Genomic DNA, 19529 nt, shown 5'->3' with positions numbered 1-19529 from the left:
TTTACAATATCACTTCAAAATCTTGTGCCTAAAGTTTTGTTTGCATACAGTAAGCAGAGTGTAAAATATTACTACTGATTTATATGATATCTGAATAGATCAGAGATAATATTCATTTCATATACTTATTTAATAATAATCTATCAAAATTATCTCTTACATACCTTAAAAGTCCCTGTCTTGTATGCTGTATAAAAAGAAACAGAATAAAGCATTTTGCCCAGCCAGTAGTTTCGACCTCTTCATGTTTATTTTCATAACTAAAATCTGATTACTGGGGGCTAGAATTGTAGCTCCATGGAAGGGTGCTTGCCTAGCATGTGTGAGGCACTGGGTTTGGTTCTCAGCACCACATATAAATAAATAAAATAAAGGTCCATCAACAACTAAAAAATATTTTTTAAAAAATATGATTACCCTCACAATAGATAGAACCAGTAAGTTAATATATTTCCTGATGTTAGCTGGCAGGAATATGCCTCAAGAGTAATGTCCTTGGGGCTGGGGATGTGGCTCAAGCGGTAACGCGCTCGCCTGGCATGTGCGGGGCACTGGGTTTGATCCTCAGCACCACATAAAAATTAAAAAAAGATGTTATGTCCACCAAAATCTAAAAAATAAATATTAAAAAATTCTCTCTCTCTCTCTAAAAAAAAAAGTAATGTCCTAGAGACTTAGCTCAGTAGGTGAATGAAATGGGATTGTTTTTTACAGACATAAGGGAAATAATTGATACGATGATTATTCATGTAGATTGGGAGAAACTTTTGATTTTTTAATATTTCTAGTACATAAATATGCAACTATATTTACACAAATGACTATTTTTAGTTGCATGATGCTACCATTTATTAATGTTTTAAGCATAGCTAATAAAAGAAATGTATAGTTTTATTTAGATTCAAGGGGCAATTTGAGATTACTGTGTGTGTTTTATTATTCTTTTAAAAAAAAAACAGGCAGATGATTTGGGGCTGTAAAACATACTTGGCTTATTTCCAACATAAAAAAAATTATCATTTTTTAAAGCTAAAGCCCCATCTGCTGTTTTTATTAAAACCTCAAGAATAGTTCATATTGCCAGGCATAGTTCTTTGAGTGTAGTTTTGATATTTAATCAAGCAGTGATATGTGATTTTCGAGGTCATTTTTTGGTAGGACAGAAGAATAATCAGGAAGATTAGTTTTTCTCAAACTGATAAAATTTTAAAAATTTATTACAGATCTTTAAATTTAAAAAAATTCACATTATTATATCCATTTCTTAAGAATTAGATTTTAAAAATTGAAACAAATATAAATCTATTTTGTTTTTGAAAAAGTGAATAGAACTCTGAGAATAGAACAAGATGTTTTTGTTTGAATTCTAAAGTATTTATTCATTTGATGGGGAAGGAATAGTGGATTTGCTTTTCTATTATTCACTTTTAGCTTAATATAAAAATGTGCATCTCTTGAATATTAAGAGATTAGCAGGGGCGTGGATGTAAGAAGTATGGTAGAATAGACTATGAGATAACAGTGCAAACATTAAAATAGTTCAAAATAAAGTATGTGCTTGGGTGACTAATAACTGACTGTATAAATGATACCTAATTATAAAAACTTGGCTTTTAAAGAGCTAATTTAACTAGGACTCTAAATCATAGTTTGAGAGCTTCATTAGCTCCTTATCAGGATAGAAAACCCAAAACTTGATGTGCCATACAGTCATCACCTGGCCTCTGCTTTTTGCTCCAGCCTTGTTCCCTGACTGTTCCTTTTGTGCAGCCTGATTCTTCAACCATACTCTATTCTTGAAGAGTTTGCAAACACATTAGCTCCCGAACTAGCCTGCCTTTGACCTCGTGGCTTCTTTTCCTGGCCACAGCTCCACACTCTTCCTCTTAAACACTTCTGTCTGCCTTCAGGCCGCTAGGAGTCTTTCCTCTCTCCTTCCATGGTATATTTCTTTTTAGTTTTTATTTTTATTATTGCATCTTCCCATTACACTGGAATTCTTTGGAGCTAAAACTAGAACTATGACTTCTTCTTTGTATTCCCAGATGTGGCCCTAAAGTAGGTATTCATGAAAACCAGCAGAGTCCATGTCCTGCTTTATTGTTTCAACAGAAAGTATTGCAGTCCTTCTTCCTGCACACCAGAGTCCTGAGCAAAGGACATCCTTTTGAAAATTTTAAGCTATCAGATACTTTCAGGGCAGCTACTGTGGAGTTTTAAGATAAATCAGAATGCCTTATTTCCATCTTTGAAGTAAAATTAAACCATTAGTTCAAGCCAGTGATGACTTCCCTGGACCCTGGGAATAACTATATAAGATCTGGCATCTTTCCTGATCTTTTATGAGTGAAAACCTCAGATCATTTTTATCTTTGGTGGCTCACACAGCTAGAGGCAGTTCAAATTGGAATTGATTTTTAAAAGAACAAATTGGTTCTTTGAGTCCATGTTCTATTTATTCAATTGTATAAAATTCACACAAAACATTTGCCACATTTTGTTAAAAGTTATTTGATAATCAGCAAATCACATCCAGAAAAGCATAACCCCCCAAGTCAGTCATCTAACCAAATGTAATTTAACTTTAGGAACTGAAATGTATTGTGAAGACAGCCTTTTTTATTCCCATTAAAATGAAAGCATAGCATTTTTATTTTCTTTTAAAAAATGTTCATATGTGTATTCACATAACTTTAGTTCACAAGGATCTCCACTCTCCAATTTCTGTAAAATCTGTTTCCTCTAACACACATTTCGCACTGTCAAGCACTGCTTTGCTCTGCCGTTCAATCCACTAGATGATACATTCAGGAAAATTAGGATCCATGTTGGGTTTTTTATGCAAGGAATTTTTGGACCTTCTGTAGCTCTCAACTGTTCCTATCTTGGCTCCTTTGCCTTCATTCACCCTCCTTCACAGCCAGATCCCTAGAATATTTAGCCCTCATCCCTTCCCAAATGTCCCTTGCTGCTGCTCTCGCTAGATTCTAGAGTCAGGTCTGTGCTGCAGCTTCAAGAGTTGCCTTCTTCCTTTGGGAGTTCTCCATGGGACACCTACCTTATCTTTCACTACTTCTCTAGTGAAGCAAGAAGTTATGGTTTCTGGTAAAGCAGTTTTGTATGTTTAATGGGAACTGAATTTCTCAAACTAATGCAGAGCAGATAAGATATTTTCTAGGTCAGATTCCTTAACTTCCTTTTCCATGTATTCATCCCCACACTAGCAGGTTTTCTGCTGACTAGATTACAAAATTACCAGGGTTGATTAGTTATTAGGAATCAAGAGAAATTGATCTTGGCTTAATTCAAACCAATATTTCTTGAATACCTATTGTATACCAAAACCATGGGATAGGTACTATGGAAAACTCAGAAGCGAAAAGGTAAAAAAAAACTTGCATTCTGAGAATATAAAAAAGGATAAGCATATGCCCAGATAATTGTAGTCAAATATAGTACATTCACCAGACTAGAGGTGTTCAGAGAAGATTTTGAGAAAGACAAGAGGACTATGGGTTTAAGTTGTAGAATTAGGGAAGGCTTCAGGAAAGTCTTGGCCTTGAAAGAGGAAGGCAGAAAGAGCACAGTGGTTGTAGCTTTATTAATTTCCACTCAAGTTATTATTCTCTAAAACTTTTTTAAGGATCTTTCTTATAAAAAGAAATGTTAGGAGACTATTTGTGAGTTAATTGACATACTAGTGGTTTCTTGGTTAATAATGACCTTGCCTTCTTTCATTAGTTTTTTGATATAGCCCTTTAAATTAGCATAATGTGTTAAATGGTAAACATGTTCAATAAAAAGTAAAATAGTACTAAATCATGGCTAGCTTCTGTAAACTATCTAGTATTTCTAATGCTATTTTAATACATATTTTATTTTTCCATGGTTTTTAGGCAGCTTGGATTTTAAAAGCACAAGCCTTAACTGAAATGGTATACATAGATGAAATTGATATAGATCGGGAAGGAATTGCAGAAATGCTTCTGGATGAAAATGCTATTGCCCAAGTTCCCCGTAAGTATTGGTTCTCTGGTCAAATTAATGGAACGCTATTAGGAGGAATATTACATACATACAGGATGACATGCATACATATTTCTATGCTTTATGTCAACCTGTCTGTATATAAACATTGTATACATGAAGCATATGTGTGTGTGTGTGTGTGTGTATGAAAAAATTAAGTACAGGGTTTCTGTTCTATCTTATAAAACAAAGGCTTTCCTTCCACTATTCAGTTATATTATATCTTAAGGTGTAAGATTGATGTATAATAATTTTCCAGTAAAAGCTATTTTATGCATTTAAGATGTTATAAAATATGTTCTCCTTAAAATGTTTATCAACATATCAGAAGATTGTTTATCTGGGAATCTAAGCTTCCAAATAACAGAAGTGTTCTAAAATAATTTTTTTGAAAACAATCACTTAAAAGCATCACTTCTTTGTTATAATGAAAGATGATTTGCTCTGATACATGATGTGAGTTGATGAGATTATATGTTTGTTGGTCAGTAAATGTCTGTTGGAATTGTCACAGGGCCCAGTCCCCAGCTTGCAGGTGTAAGTAGTGCAAATGGTATTGGGTAATTACCATGACTATGGTGGTCTTGCTGGTAATTTACTAGTTGTTACAGTTCACAGTTATAATTTAGAAGATAAGAACTATTTTAAAGCTCCAAAAGGTAGTTGGGGGAAAAGAAAACATGTTTCATGTTAAAATGTCTTTCTTCCCCATTACTTTAATATTTTAGACTTAAAATACCTAAATTCTAGATGTGGTTGGTAAACGATCTTTTACTGAGAGACGTTTGTATGAAAGATAATTAACCTGTGAGTATAGGACCATCATTTTGAACTTTGGAGCCTGCTAGTCTTGAATTTTAATCCAGGCTCTACTAATGGGTTGACCTGTTTACTTAATTCTGTCAACCTTTATTGAATGGATGGATTCGTACTACCTACCTTACAGAGACTTAATGTGAAGAGTTAATGTGATAGCATAAGTAATATGAAAGATACTCATTGGATATTAATCTCAAACTCATTTCTCTAAAATACGTTTTCTGCCAATAATGTCTTTTTTTCACCAGGACAGCACAATTCTGAAAATTAGATTAGCTGACAGTTTTTATAGATTAATAGATAATATATAAATTGAATTTGCCATCTCATTCCCTAGGCCCTGGAACATCTTTGAAACTCCCTAGAACTAATCAGACAGGAGGGCCTAGTCAAGCTGTCAGGTATGTACTTCTGTGTCATACCCTCTGCCACTAATGATTGACTATACTATTTGAGAGTCTTTCCTTAATCAATCAACTTTGTATTTTAATAACTTACAATTTTTACAGGCCAATTACTCAAGCTGGAAGGCCCATTACAGGTTTCCTTAGGCCCAACACACAGAGTGGAAGGCCTGGTACCATGGAACAGGCCATCAGAACACCCAGAACTGCCTATACAGCACGTCCCATCACCAGCTCATCTGGAAGATACATCAGGCTGGGGACAGTAAGTTCTGTCAGCTTTCCCATAGTATTACCCAAGTAACTTTATTATATTATTTTCTACTATTCTTACAAAAAAAATTGTATGGAAATTTTGAAGGGATTCTTTGTGCTTATGTTGCCTTTATAATTTTTATGCACGTTAAAGTCAATTTGTATTTCAAGAAAAGATTTCAGATTTCTTCTTCTATCATTTTTTTTTCCTCCCTCATAGGCTTCCATGCTTACAAGTCCTGATGGACCTTTTATACATTTATCTAGACTGAATTTAACAAAATATTCCCAGAAACCTAAATTGGCAAAGGTATTTACTTAAAATGATTGTAAATTATAAGATAATGTTAGAAGTATGATGATATTGACAGTGTAGGAAATAGATAAAAATTTGTGAAGGAAAGGCCACAATTTGATTGAAATGGAAACGTTCAATTACTATAATATGTAAAAATTCTCTCAGTCTTAAGGAAAGTCAACCAGAAAAAAATATACCATTATTATAGAAAATTCTTTTTTTTCAAATAATAAAGAACAGTAATTTTTAACAAAGAAAGCAGATATGCAGTATTTCATCATAGGATGAAGCTTAGAATTTGTGTGTGTGTGTGTGTGTGTGTGTGTGAGTGTGTGTGTGTGTGTGTGTATGTGAGTGTGTGTGTGTGTGTGTTACATCTTGGACCATTCTCAGAAAAATAATTTTCTCTTTGTAGGATTATAAGGCTTTCAAAAGGATAATACAAATATGTACCTTTAATTAGCAATGAATCAGACATATCAATAAAGATTACTCAAGCCAGACAGTGGGCAAGTCAACTGTGTTGGTAATTCTAATTACTCAGAGATAAAATATTCCTTTAAAAAGAAAATTAGAAGAAGAGGGATAGAAGGTAAGAGTGGGAGGGAGAGGGGAGTGTAAAGGAGAGAGAAAGAGAAAAAAGAAAAAAACTGAAAAAGAGAAAGAAAATGAAAATGTGTGTGACTTTCCAGTGTAAAACATTTGGGGTTGGGCTTGGAATAATTTGGAGACAGGAGTGCTTGATGCCTGGCCCAGTTTTTAGCTTGAAGTCTCTGAACTCTGTGTGCAGTGATGCACTCATTCCTGATCCCAGTTCTGAGGGTGTTGAACATATTTCCCAAGTATCAAATGTCCTTGGGTAAATAAAAATGGACACTAATTGTACAGATTTGAAGTTTCCATTCTAAAAAGAAATGCCTTTGGTAGACAAGTAGACAGGTAATCAACCTATAATATAAAGTCTCATGATTTTTTTTCTTCAATTCTTGTTGGATGGCAGTCTAGTCAACTGCATTTGGCAGAATGGTAAAGCTTTACTTATTTTCCTCTCCTTAATGAGAGTGGAGTGTTAAAAACATATCATGTAGAATATCTATTTCCCTACCTTGTTCATCCATTTGCTTGAGGTGACTGGCTAGCTAGTGCAGTCAGTGGAGGCATTTCCCACAATTAAATTAAGATGCATGCGGGATAGACCTGGCCTAAGTGCTAAATTCAACCTGAACTCGAGTTTGTGCTTTTTTTTAGTGTATCACAGAAATAATGCCACATTTTTCTGTTTTTGGTCCCCAACTTGCCTTGGCTCATCAGGACTCCTTTCTAATATTTGTGCATTTCTTGGGATATCTACAGTGATGCTTTGACAGTCTTGAGAGTTGTAACCTTCTTTTCATGACAGTGGTAGTATCAACTACACTCTTAATTTTTGTTTGTATTTGTAACAGGACAAATGCAAGGATTGTTATGATTTTTTTTTAGAAGGGCCTTGTCCTGATTTCTTTCTTTCTTTTTATTGGCCTCCAGGTCTTTTCTGTTAATAAACTTGATATCTCTCAGGGGCCCTAGTCTCCTTGCAAGTATAAAATAGTGGCTATATGGACCTCCCAGAGTTTGAGTGAATTGGTCTGCTCTGGGACCCCCATGTAATTTCAGTGTGCAGTTAGGCTGAGTAGCCCTCTGTTAAAGAAACTGAGTGTTTTGAGTCACACAGTTACTATAAATGCCATGTAAGTATAGTTTTAAAAATTAATTTGAAAAAGCCCTTACTTTGCACTCATTTCTACTTTGTTTCAGAAGGAACTTCCAGATTTTCCATCTCTAAATTGCCATTATCTAGTCACAATCACTAGATAAGATAGAGAGTATAAAAAACTGTTTTATTGCAATCCTAACTTTAGTCTAAGAAATAAAATGAACTTTTCATTTGTATCTTTCTAATAAAATAGTATGTGAAATATGCAAGAAAAAAGATCAATTCTTTGAGCTTTTTCTAGTTTGTAGTCTGTAGGAACAGGAATCACTTGCAAATAGAAAACTTGTAAAATGGGAGATTCTAACAAATGATGGCTAGATCCTTTACTTATGAATCCCAGGCACTTTAGAGTGTTCTGGATTTTTGGTTCAATCTATATTTGAGTTTTGTTATAACCAAAGAGTGCTTTTATTTAAATACAATCTAATGTGTTTTTGTCATTTTTTTATCTATAGGATTTGTTTGAATATATCTTTCATCATGAAAATGATGTTAAGACTGTAAGTTGTGAATTCATGCTATTTTCTTTTATTGTAGTTTTCTGACTTTGGGGGTTTAGATTCTAAAATGTTCATTTCTTTTCTTTAAAAATATGGGATTATTAAATATTGGAGAGTAACTAATACTTTCAAATCCACTTTTAAGTTTCAGTGGGAACATTTGTATAAATATAAAAGTGGTAAGAACTATGCCTGGTTCATAGATAATGTAGCTCTTTTCTAAAGGGCCAGACATAGATAATTGTGAATACAGCATAGCATGCTTGTGTTAAAGTTTATTCTTTACACAAATAGTCAGCACTGTTGATCCATTTCTTGTTATTCTGTATAGTGTATTATTGGTTTACTAATATGTATATTTTTTATTTCTTTATAGTGTGCCCCTCTCTCTCACCTTTAACATTTTATGATTGAAGATTTTAAACATTCCAAAGTAGAAAGAATAGTATAAAAGTCCCTTATCACCCATCATCCAATTTCAGCAATTGTTAATCATCTTGGTAGCTTCTCAACAAAGAATTTTGAGGTTATATGCATGCAACTTTTCAAATTTATTTAAAATTTTATATGAAATTATGTAAATTATAGAAACCTTATGAATTTCTTGAAGTTAGATGAAGTTAATTCTTCACTATCTGGTAGTATTTTTCTGCATTTTCCTTTTAGTTCAGGGAAAAAAAGTTTTTATATTCATATGTTAAATATTAAGGAAAATAAAAATGTTTTCCTTAATTGCATTTTCTGTGTGTCAACCATGATGCCATACTACAGTAGGAGAACTAATTAAAATATGATACTTTGTCTTTCCTCTGTAAGACAGGCAATCTAGCTGAGGAAGTAAAATTGATGTAAATGAAACAATTAAAGGAGCAATTTCCAAACTGAAATTGTTACCAAGTATCAAAGGGAAAAATTCAGAAGGGGTGATATTAGGGAAGATCCACAAACTTAAGTGGAATTTTATGGAAACAGAGGAAAAGAAATGTAAAGAAATGGCAAAAATGAGAAGAAACTGGAATGAGAAATAAATAGGCCTTATTATCCTAAAAAATGAGAGCACCAAACAGATATTTCAAAGAAAGAAGAGAGAATACTTGATGATAGGTTTAATATTGGGGACAAAGCAGAGATACAGTTCAAGTCTGCTACCTAAAGATGTTATAAGAATGATGGTTTTACTATTTGAAGTGGGATAATTAGGGGACGTGGTCAGTTTGTGAAGAAATTCAGTAATTCACTTAAAGATATTTTGATAACTGGTGACACTATTGCATGGGTCGAGAGATGTGGTACTAAAATGTAGGTGAGAACCTGCGCCAGGTTTAGTATGGGAGTTAGTAGGATGAAATGTTCATAGATGTAGTCACAGGGAAGAGGGAAAAGTAAGGCAGGGGCAACTGAGAAACCATGCACATTGCTCTTAATAAAGCTGTTAGAGGATTTCAGTGTGATGATGTATGAAATCATGCATCATATAAGAGGTACTGTCTTCAAAGGAAATGTTCTAATATGATTGTATTTTATAAATGAGTAAATTTCTAATTGCTACATTTTTATAAGGTATATACACTATTTTTTTTGAAAATTAACTCATTATTTATTGTAATGGAGCAACAAGAGTGTGCTAGACTCTATTCCAGATCTAAGATCACACAGAGGGGCAGGAAGGCAAAATATTGATTCTTTTGGATATTATATGCTGGTTGGGCAAGGAATAGAAAAAGCAAATTCAAAAATATGCAATGTGACTTGCGGTAATACATACAATAACAACAACAAAAAAGCAGGAAAGCATGTGAGGGAATAGTTACTGACGTGAGGAATGGTGCTGTTTTGGATGTAGTAGAGGTGGTCAGTGAAGTCCACTGAAAGCACTGAAACCGAGACCTGGAGAAGGGAAGATGGGAGCCCTGCATGTATGTGTAGTAAGAGCATTTCTGTCAGGGAGAACTTTCCCTGCAAAGGTCCTGGGAGGAGCTTGCTTGGATTGCTTAAGGCAGAGCAAGGAGGCAGTGTGCCTGAAGCGAGGCCTGAAAGGAGAAAGTGCTGCAGATGATGAGTGCTGAAACTGTAGGTCATAGGCCATGGCGATGGTGTGGTCATTAGTAAAGTCATCCTGAGGATGTTTCCTACCTTTTGTGGAGGAATAGGAGTCACATTCAGAAAAACAGAGGACTGGAGTATAGTTCAGTGGTTGAGCATGTGCTTAACATGAATGAGGCCTTGGGCTCAATCCCTGGCACCAGAAAACAAAAGAAAACCTCAATCAAAACAAAAATAGCATTAATGCCCTGCAGTACCAAATTTGTATGAGTGTGTGTATATGTGTGTGTGTGTGTGTATGCATATATATGTATTTATATGCACATACATATATGTATGTATGTGTGTGTGTGTGTATACTATTTTTGCAGTGCTGGGGATCTAACCCAGAGCCTTGTGCTTGTTAGCTAAGTGCTCTATCATTGAGCTCCATCTGAATTTATATTCTAAACAATCTAAGGACTAGAAAATTTTAACCTTTATGTGTTATGTGAATAATATTATAGAATGTATTTATAGAACTTCATAAATATTGATTTTTAAAAATTTGACCTTAAACAAAGAGAGCAGTGACTTTCAAACTTTTTATGTAAGCAGCAAATTGTTTTTATTCAAATGAAGTTTTATCCACATCCCAATATTTAAAGCAGACACAAGTGGTGCTTCAAGTGTGGCAACTAGAACTTACTTACTGGGTTCTTCTTGCTCCATCTATCCCAAGAGCCCTTCAAACCTTAGGCCTGTTATGCTAAAAAAGGCTCATTGTCTGAAGTAACTGGAGAATTTTAAAATAATGGGTTTCTGTCTCTATGTTAGACTTCCTGAATCAGAATCCCCATGGGGACATCTGGTGAATCTGTTGTTATTAAGAACTCCATTGGCAGTAATAACTTTCAGTCAAGATTAGGAACTACTTGCTATAGAGTACAATTTAAAAACTATAGAAACATTAGAAAGTATTTCTTCTAATGTAGGAAAACGGAGCTGAGGATGTAGTGGGGGTCCTACAGCAAGGAGGCTTAGCAGACCTTGAAGGCCAAAGTTCCACATAACAAGAGGAGGCGTGTCCAGCCCAATGAAAGAAATCAGCGAATTAATAGAAAAGAAGCAACAATAATGCCTTCAAGTATATCTAAGTAACAAAAAAATGGTACAAAATACTACTGTGAACTGGAAATTCCCATTTATAATTTTTTATTTTTATTTTTAGAAATAATGAAGGACTCAGTATATTAGAAACAAGCAGTGCCAAACACAATTTTTGACTTTTTTTTGTGATAGCTCTCTATAATTAATTAAATGACAATATTAAGAAAATTTGTGGGGGCTGGGGATGTGGCTCAAGTGGTAGTGCGCTCACCTGGTGTGTGTGCGGCCCGGGTTCGATCCTCAGCACCACATACAAACAAAGATGTGTGTCCACCGATAACTGAAAAATAAATATTGAAATTCTCTCTCTCTCCTCTCTCTCTCCCTCTCTCTTTTTTTTTTAAAAAAAAAGAAAGAAAATTTGTGTAGAGAATTCGTTTTAGACATTTGATAAGTAAGGAAGTGAAAAATTTTAAACTACCAAACAATAGAATATTTCATAGACTAAGTTGGATTTGTGAAAAAACTGCAAAGTAAAAACACTTACTGATACACACACACACACACACACACACACATATGTGTATATATAAATACATACTGATATGAATTATATAAACTTACCAATATATGTATATATATAGACACACACACACATATATATATATATATATACTTTAAAATGAAAATAGTGGTACTATTAGATTAAGATGTATTCATGCCTCAAATATTTGTCACATTCCCGCATTGCATCAGCACCTTGATGACAATAGTGAAGGAAATAGCTGCTCCTCATGACACTAAGGGAGAGTGAGTCTAATTTTATCTTTTTTCCCCCTCCCAAATTTAACAATAATGTTATAACTTTTTATACATAAATTAAACTATAAATTAGGGACAAGAATAAATTAAAATAATTGTTTTCATCTTCTTTCCCCTAGTAACTATATCATGGCACATCTAATGAAACAATTTGTTTTGTTTTTTCTTAGTGAAAAGCACAAACTGTTGATTCCTCTGTTTTCCTTTTTATTCACAATTCATTTACTGAGTAATTAACTAATTGACTTATTCTTTAAACAAATAATTACTGAGTGCCTACTAGTTGATCCTATGACTGGTGCTGGGAGTTCTGAGCAGGACCGATGCCTGTGGCTGTTCTCTTACTCTCTCACTGGCTTGCCACATTATAGTGCTCTTGTGGATCAGCTTGTTCCATTAAAATGTCATTTTTAGATTTTACCACAAATGTTATTTTCTGAATGGAAGAAGGATTTAGATAATGAGCACAAAGCATGCTTTCCCCCCATGTATTTTGCAACATGATCTGGAAAAAGAAAACAGGAATTTTTTTTTCTTAATGTGCTTAAAAAATCAGGAGTGCTTTTATGTTTGTTACTTTGGATAGCCTCCAATTTTTTTAAATAAAGTATTTCACATTCATCATTATAGATAAATATAAATAATACTGTGAAGTGATATTGAAATATAATAAATAATAACCTTTATTAATAAAATCTTTGATCTTTAATCAAACCTAAATTTGTCTTGAGCTCTTGGTACTTTCTAATTTGGCAGGGGCACTATGGACAAAACTAAAGTGACATGTGTTTTGATAATTCTGTAATTATCTAAAAACATACAGGGAGAATGCTATATATACCTATAGAGAATCCTCAAAGTGGTATTTAAATATTAATAAAAAGTAAAATACAAAAAATGTATTTCTGCCTTTGAGTTTTTAATTACTCTCTTTCCCTATTCTCTTTTTGGCCAATATTGGCCGTATTGACAAATCTAAAATGGCATATGGGTTGATGATTCTGAAATCTTTATTTCCATATGCTCTTTAATTTCATCATCCTGAAGTTGTCAGAAGCATACTGATAGTAAAAGGATGACTTTTAAAACTTTACAGGTTGCACATATACACAAACCTCATCTAGCTCTACCAAGGTTCCTTGTATAGAGATTTGTAAATTCAAATATTTTAAAATGTAAATGTAGTTAATCATTTGTAGAAATTGGGAAAGGCTCTAAAAATATAGGTCTTCTGTTGCCACTTTAAAAGTTTAATGCTAGTAGCTTTTAATTATGAATCTTTTACTATGACAATTTTGTTGGGTTCTTAAGCTATTTTCAACAAATAATTCTTGAGTGCCTATTGTGAACACAGTGACATTCCAAAACACGGCAGAGATGTAAAAGAAAGGTGTCTCTCCATAGGGAGCTTAGGGTCCATCTGAAATTGCCACAGATGTTTTCTCTAATTCAGCCTGATTTTTCATGTGAAGTATGACAATTAAAATTAATTTTAAACCCATTTTTATTCTGAATCAATAATTTATGTTTTTGCTTAATTGAATCAGCACAAACACATTGGTCTTCCATGAGATGACTTGTTTCAGGACCATATTTGAATGCAAAATCAGGAGCCTGTTGTTACAAGCACTAAATCCAGCCTTGGGATATGTAAACATTTTTTGAATAACATCTTTTGCTAAAAATGCAAGTTCTGTTTATATTAAATATGATAGTGAACATGACTATTTGATGGAAAAGGTCTTTATAAAGTTTGAGTTAAAATTCAATGCATGACTGAATTGAACTTATTTAAAATATATTTTCCTAGTAGTTCCAAGGATAATGCTAATTGAAGTTATACTTATCCCTTCATTTTTATCTAGGGGAGGGGCAGAAAAATAAGCATATGAAAGTAGTATGTAATTTATTTTTAATTTCCATAGCTTTCAAGTGAATGTGTTGATTTTTTTCAAGTCCATTAGGGGCTCAGCATGTCAACAACATTTCTTTGTAAGTGGTTTGTATATTTAGAGATCTCCCCTGGAGCAAGAAAAGATAAAGAACACATGGAAAAGTAATTAATTTTGCAGTAGGAGATTGAGGGCACTCTTCTGGCATTCATTTTAGAAAAAAAGTTAATATTAAGAAGTGTTTGGTAATAAGGCAAGCATTTTGAGATAACAACTGAAAATCTAAGAGTAAGTTTAACTGAGTTGTTGGATATTATTGTTATATTATTGTTATATTAACACTAGCTACAGAATAAAAAAATTCAACCTTGAGAGAATAAGATTAAAAAAATCAGAATTTTCATTTAATAACTCCATCTTCTAGTCACAAAATCTTTGTATGGTCTTCAAGTTTTTCTCTTTAATTTTTTTTTTTTTGTTAGTTGTACATGGACACAGTGTCTTTATTTTATTTATTTATTTTTATGTGGTGCTGAGTATTGAACCCTGTGCTTACATGTGCAAGACAAGTGCTCTACCACTGAGCTACAAATCCAGCCCATTGGCTTCAAACTTCTGAGTTATAAATATGTATAAAGACTATTTTGTTTCCTCTTGGTCAAAATGGTTTCCACTTTATCTGAATAAAAACCTAATTCTTATTTGGTCATCTCTTGTCTGACCTTGAGTAGTGGAAGAGACCGATCTAGAGGACATTAATGATGTGGGATAAACAGAGGTAAACAGTGAAGGTAGTTAAGGAGGAGATCTTCCTCAGTTTGCAGCAAAGAGAAGTTTGACTTTTAGAATTGCTAGAAGCTAAGGTGATATCAGAATAATGGAATAATGGTTATTGAAGGTAGTGGTTACTCCCATTAACTCCTTTTACTCTTCTTCATAATTCCATTCTCCAAACTTTCTAGCTGCTTACTTGGTCTTTCTCTATTTCTCTACATCTGTCTTTAAATTGCAGACAGTGATTGCACCAGTCTGATATACCAAAGTGTTGATTGCCACTATGTTTGGAGGCATTTTGAATTATTAGACAGGAAATAGTGGGGAAAGGGTAAAAACTTATGGAGTTTTTAGTATCAATTTTGTGGCTTGTATATTCAAATTGTATCCCCATATACTGTACATCTGCTTCCCTTTGATCAGTGTTTCTAACTCATCTGCTGTTAGCCTTCTGATCTGGAACTGATTATTTAGGGAAAATTGGTGGAGCCATCTGGAAACATGAGCAACTGTCTGACTTCTAATGCGTGTTTTGATTGCTTATAATTATATGGTTTATTTCATTATTTATCTTTCTGTTTATTGTCAGAAAATAAAATTCTAATGTAAAATGAATTGTTTTCAATGGCTTTGGATCTGGCTGCCCTTTCCACAGAGCATTCTCAGTACACGGACTGGTGGTGGAAGGTGCAGATTGGGAAATGTTACTGCAGGTAAAATTTCGATTATCTGTGAAGGGTTAGAAGTGGCAATATGTTTTTGAATGTCAAATCTGACACCCCCTTTCTGGATACATTTCCTCATGAAGAAATAAGAACTTGACTTGAGAAAGCATTTACTTAACAATCACATAGTAGCAATAAGAACTACAGCAGAGAGAGGCAGACTTTGAGATCATCAGATCCAACTTCCCTTTCTGAATGAGGAAGCTGAGGCCAGAGAGTGGCTGTGATTTTCATCAGGGACTAGTTTGGGGCTAGAACTGAGCCTGTTGAATCAGGTCCTAATCTCTTTGCTCTTAAGTCTTTTCATTTATACTAATGCTTCCCATCTGTAAGGCACTTTGTGGTTAAGAGTTTGTATGTTATATCATCTCACTTAAATTTCACAGCACTCTGAGTAGTTGATGTAATTGGTGATTTTCTCAGATGAGAAAAATTGAGCCTCGTCACAAAGAGAGAAATTTGTTTAAATTCATATAGCTAATAAGTGGTAGAGAAAAAAATTTCTGGTCTACTTTTTGATGACTATTTTCTATTTCCACAATTCCATATCGTTTCTGTATAACCTGAATATTTTTACATTCTCTTAATGTGCAAATGTTTCAAAGCAAACTGAGAGATCAGAAAAGCCACAGTTAATTTTATGAAACATTTGCATAGCGATTCATAAATAAAATCTAACACTTGTTGCTGATATTGAAATTCAATTAGCATTTGGTTAAATAGAGACAGATGAACAATTGTATTTCAAAAAGGTAAGTATGTCTTTTTTTGTTCAAAAACAAGGTGGAGTTCAGTTACTGTGAATACCCTGCAATATTTATAATCTTTAGTTGTCATTAAAACCTATGGGGAAAAGAAGAATATAAAGGGGATAAAAAGGATTTATTGTTCTGCTGTTGAAATTAAGACTACTTTCCATTTAGGCAACTCACACAGAACTCTAAAGTGTTTTTTCCTTCTATTAGTTGAGGAAGTGCTTTCTGCCAAAAGGTAATTTAGACCTTCCAAACACTTAACTCTTATGAATACAATTCTTAAAGACAATCTTGAAATCTTGAGCTTCTAAGTAGAACCTTCAGAAATCTTTAATAATTAAAGGAAAGCACAACTCTGATTTCTTCTGCCTCCCATTCATGTTGGCATTTAAATGAGCACACCTTGTCATATTAAATAATTGTTCTCTGTTCTTTAATACTTGCTCATCTTTATTATGTATTTGGTATTCATTCACTTGGTAAAATATTTAATAAGAAACTGCTCTCATTAAGTGGGGTCACAAAGATTTATTAGATTGCTTCTTCTTTCAAATGATTTAGACAGTTAATAGTTATAAGTATAGTTCTTATTATGAGAGAAGCAAATGCAGAATGCACTGAGAGCCCAGTCAGACCTCTGACTTCAGGCCAAGAGGCCAAGGATAGATTATGGTATGTAGTCTGAAATAGATTTCTCTCCCTTGTCCTGATCAAGTTCTATACTGGTTCTACCTTTGCAGTAGCTCTCAAAGTCCCCCTTACTACTCATTCCCATGCGAATGCTTGAATTCTGGCCTTTAGTGTCATTTGCTTGATTGTAGCTTCTTACCTGGGTTGTCTACCTCCAGGCTCTTGCCCCATCTGTCCTTCCTAAATCCAGTGAGAGTAACTCTTGTGAAAAAAACAGCTCTTGTTGGATTCCTTGAATAACTGCCCGTTACTTCTAGAGTGAATTCTGAATTTGAATGTGACATCATGATCTTGGTCCCAGTCTACATGTGTGCCCCTGTTTCTCATTACTCCCATTATTGTGTCCTTCTCAATTAAACCAAACTGCTCAATATTTCCTTATCATGCTGTGTACTTTCCCACCTGTGTGCTTACATCATAGTTTACTAACTTCTAGAAAAACGTTTCCCTACCACTACTCTTTGATTATCATTACTTTTAAGAACCTGGTTTTATTTCCTTCATTTTTCCATCTCTTTTCTGAAATGTGCATGCAGATGTTGCTTGACAATTTTGTTGAATTAAATCAGAGAAGAGGTTGGCCCCTGGAAGGAACTATCTCTTTGGACTGTAACTTTCTTATATTGGCCTGATTTATGAACTTGGTATTTTCATTAGTCCTAGACTTTCTTTGAGCATGGCCTACTCCACTTTTTTTTTTTTTTTTTTTTTTTGCACAAGAATCCATGTAATAAACTCCTTCCTGATAGTTCTAGTAGAAATTCTCTCTTAAGGGTGCAGTAATGAAAAAATGATCCATATTTTTTCTTTCTTTGGTTTCCATGTAGTTCAGTATTTCTAGTTCCCTATTTATTTGTTTTTCAATTTGATTATCCTTCTATCTCTATTGCTTAAAAATAATCTATTTATGTTTTCCTATTGTTTTACATGTATCTTTTTATTGTAATCCTTTAAAATCATTTATTGTAATTTTTTAAAATTATAAAATCTTCATAAAAATATGTGGACTCTCATGGATAATTGGCGCTTACAGAATTTAATGACTGTACTTGAGTCACATGACTAGAACTTGCATGCTCAGTTGATGTTATATTCTAAATTACATTGTTTTTCAGAATTCAGAGCACTTTGATTGCATTTTATACATACTCTTTGTGAAATTTGTGGAACCTTTAAGAGGTAGAGGCTTTTTGCCACATTGCATGTCATCTGACTTTAGGCTAGCCTTTTGGGGTCACCTTTAATCCCTTTAATCCCATCTTCCAACAGCTATTTGGGTATCAGCCATACCAATGCCTGTGGTTTAGGTTATGAAAAATGATCAAAGCTCTTCTTTCAAGCCTTTGAATGAAAGTAGCACATTGGAATATATTGTGCATCATTTTGATTTTATTTCACAAAATAAAACATTATCATCTCTAAGTTCTTAGGTGGCTAAGAATGAGTAGTTATGAGAAAGTGTAGTAGTTCTGTTAATAACAGGCTGAGTGAAAGCTGAGTGAGTGTTAGTGGCTGATTTAGTGGTAATAACATGTTTCCCAGGCAGAGGAGTGGCCACTGGTGTCAGGACAGTCTCATTTAGACAAGGAGCAAATCTCAGATTCATAGACTGGGACAATAAGTGTCAAATACCTAATAAAGGGGAAAAAAGATTACTAGAATAATAAAATGGTGTAGCTGTATTTCTCAAGTAGAAATTATTGCTTGAATTAAAATAGTTTCAGGATAACTGAAAAATGGGCTCTGATCTTAGAGCAGAAGATGTTTTCAAAGGAATATCATCTTTTAGTTCTTCCAGGAAAATGGAGACTCTCAGCATTTATTCAGGTCACTTGCCATATGTTCATCTGATCATAAGCTCTTTGGGCAGTGAACTGATATGACCTGGCTTACTGGCATCTCTTAGTCCTGCTGCGACTAGGCTGCAGACAGACTCTTTACACACCATTTGGCAATTAGATAGCCAGTGAGTATGGGAAACAGGCAACTTTTTGCTAAACTCTGTTAACATTCATGTTAACGTATGTGTGTGTGCAACACTATTTTATTTGGCATATGTTTACTCATATAGATGGAATTTGTCTCTATTTATATCCTCAGTGTTTGAAAAATGATATAGTATTTATTTTTAAGTTGAATGTCTGATTTTTTTTAATGACTGTTTTTAGGTTAGGAATGTATCATGAAGCAGAAAAACAGTTTAAATCCTCTCTGAAGCAGCAGGAAATGATACATACATTTCTCTATTTGGCAAAAGTAAGTAAATATTGAGTGAAATCTTTCTTTTCAAAATTCTGGCCATTGCATGGAAAGAGTTGCCAGTTCCTTCAAGAGTAGTTGGCAAGTTAATATGTTCAGATTTAACTTGTTTTTCTTTATAGCAAGGGAAAAATAACATATGGAGGGTAACTACCTCAAGAGAAACTGATCGCCATGAAAAATAAGATAACCCCTTGGAATATTGCTCATTAGAATGGAAGAAAATATCATAAGCTCACCACCCGTGTGTAACAGGCCCCAGAGAGGGCTCTTTTCTATAACACATTTGTCTCATGCTTGAGCAGATTGTAGAGCACAGGGACTGCTTTTATGTAGGTGCTTAATTACTCAGCTCTACTGTAAAAATAAAAATCTTACTTCCCCTTTATTGAGCACCTACCTACTCAGTGCAAGTCAATGGA

General features: G+C 33.9%; 1 protein-coding gene across 1 annotated transcript in view; it reads left to right on the top strand.

Moving 5' to 3' along the window:
- Positions 1–3903: 3903 nt before the first annotated feature.
- The window catches only part of LOC308631538 (tetratricopeptide repeat protein 8-like), a 34544-nt gene continuing 18918 nt past the window's right edge, over positions 3904–19529 (top strand). Inside the window, exons 1-7 of the mRNA XM_081262846.1 lie at positions 3904–4017; positions 5186–5249; positions 5358–5517; positions 5728–5817; positions 8014–8058; positions 15306–15391; positions 19017–19104. Coding sequence (XP_081118972.1) covers positions 3933–4017; positions 5186–5249; positions 5358–5517; positions 5728–5817; positions 8014–8058; positions 15306–15391; positions 19017–19104 — 618 coding nt within the window. The 5' untranslated portion in view covers positions 3904–3932. The remainder of the gene's footprint in view (positions 4018–5185; positions 5250–5357; positions 5518–5727; positions 5818–8013; positions 8059–15305; positions 15392–19016; positions 19105–19529) is intronic.

This window comes from Spermophilus citellus (assembly GCF_964194105.1).
Source record: "Spermophilus citellus genome assembly, chromosome: 12".
Taxonomy (NCBI): domain Eukaryota; kingdom Metazoa; phylum Chordata; class Mammalia; order Rodentia; family Sciuridae; genus Spermophilus; species Spermophilus citellus.
The sequence above is the reverse complement of the archived record's forward strand: the minus strand, read 5'-3'. Positions and strand labels throughout refer to the sequence as shown.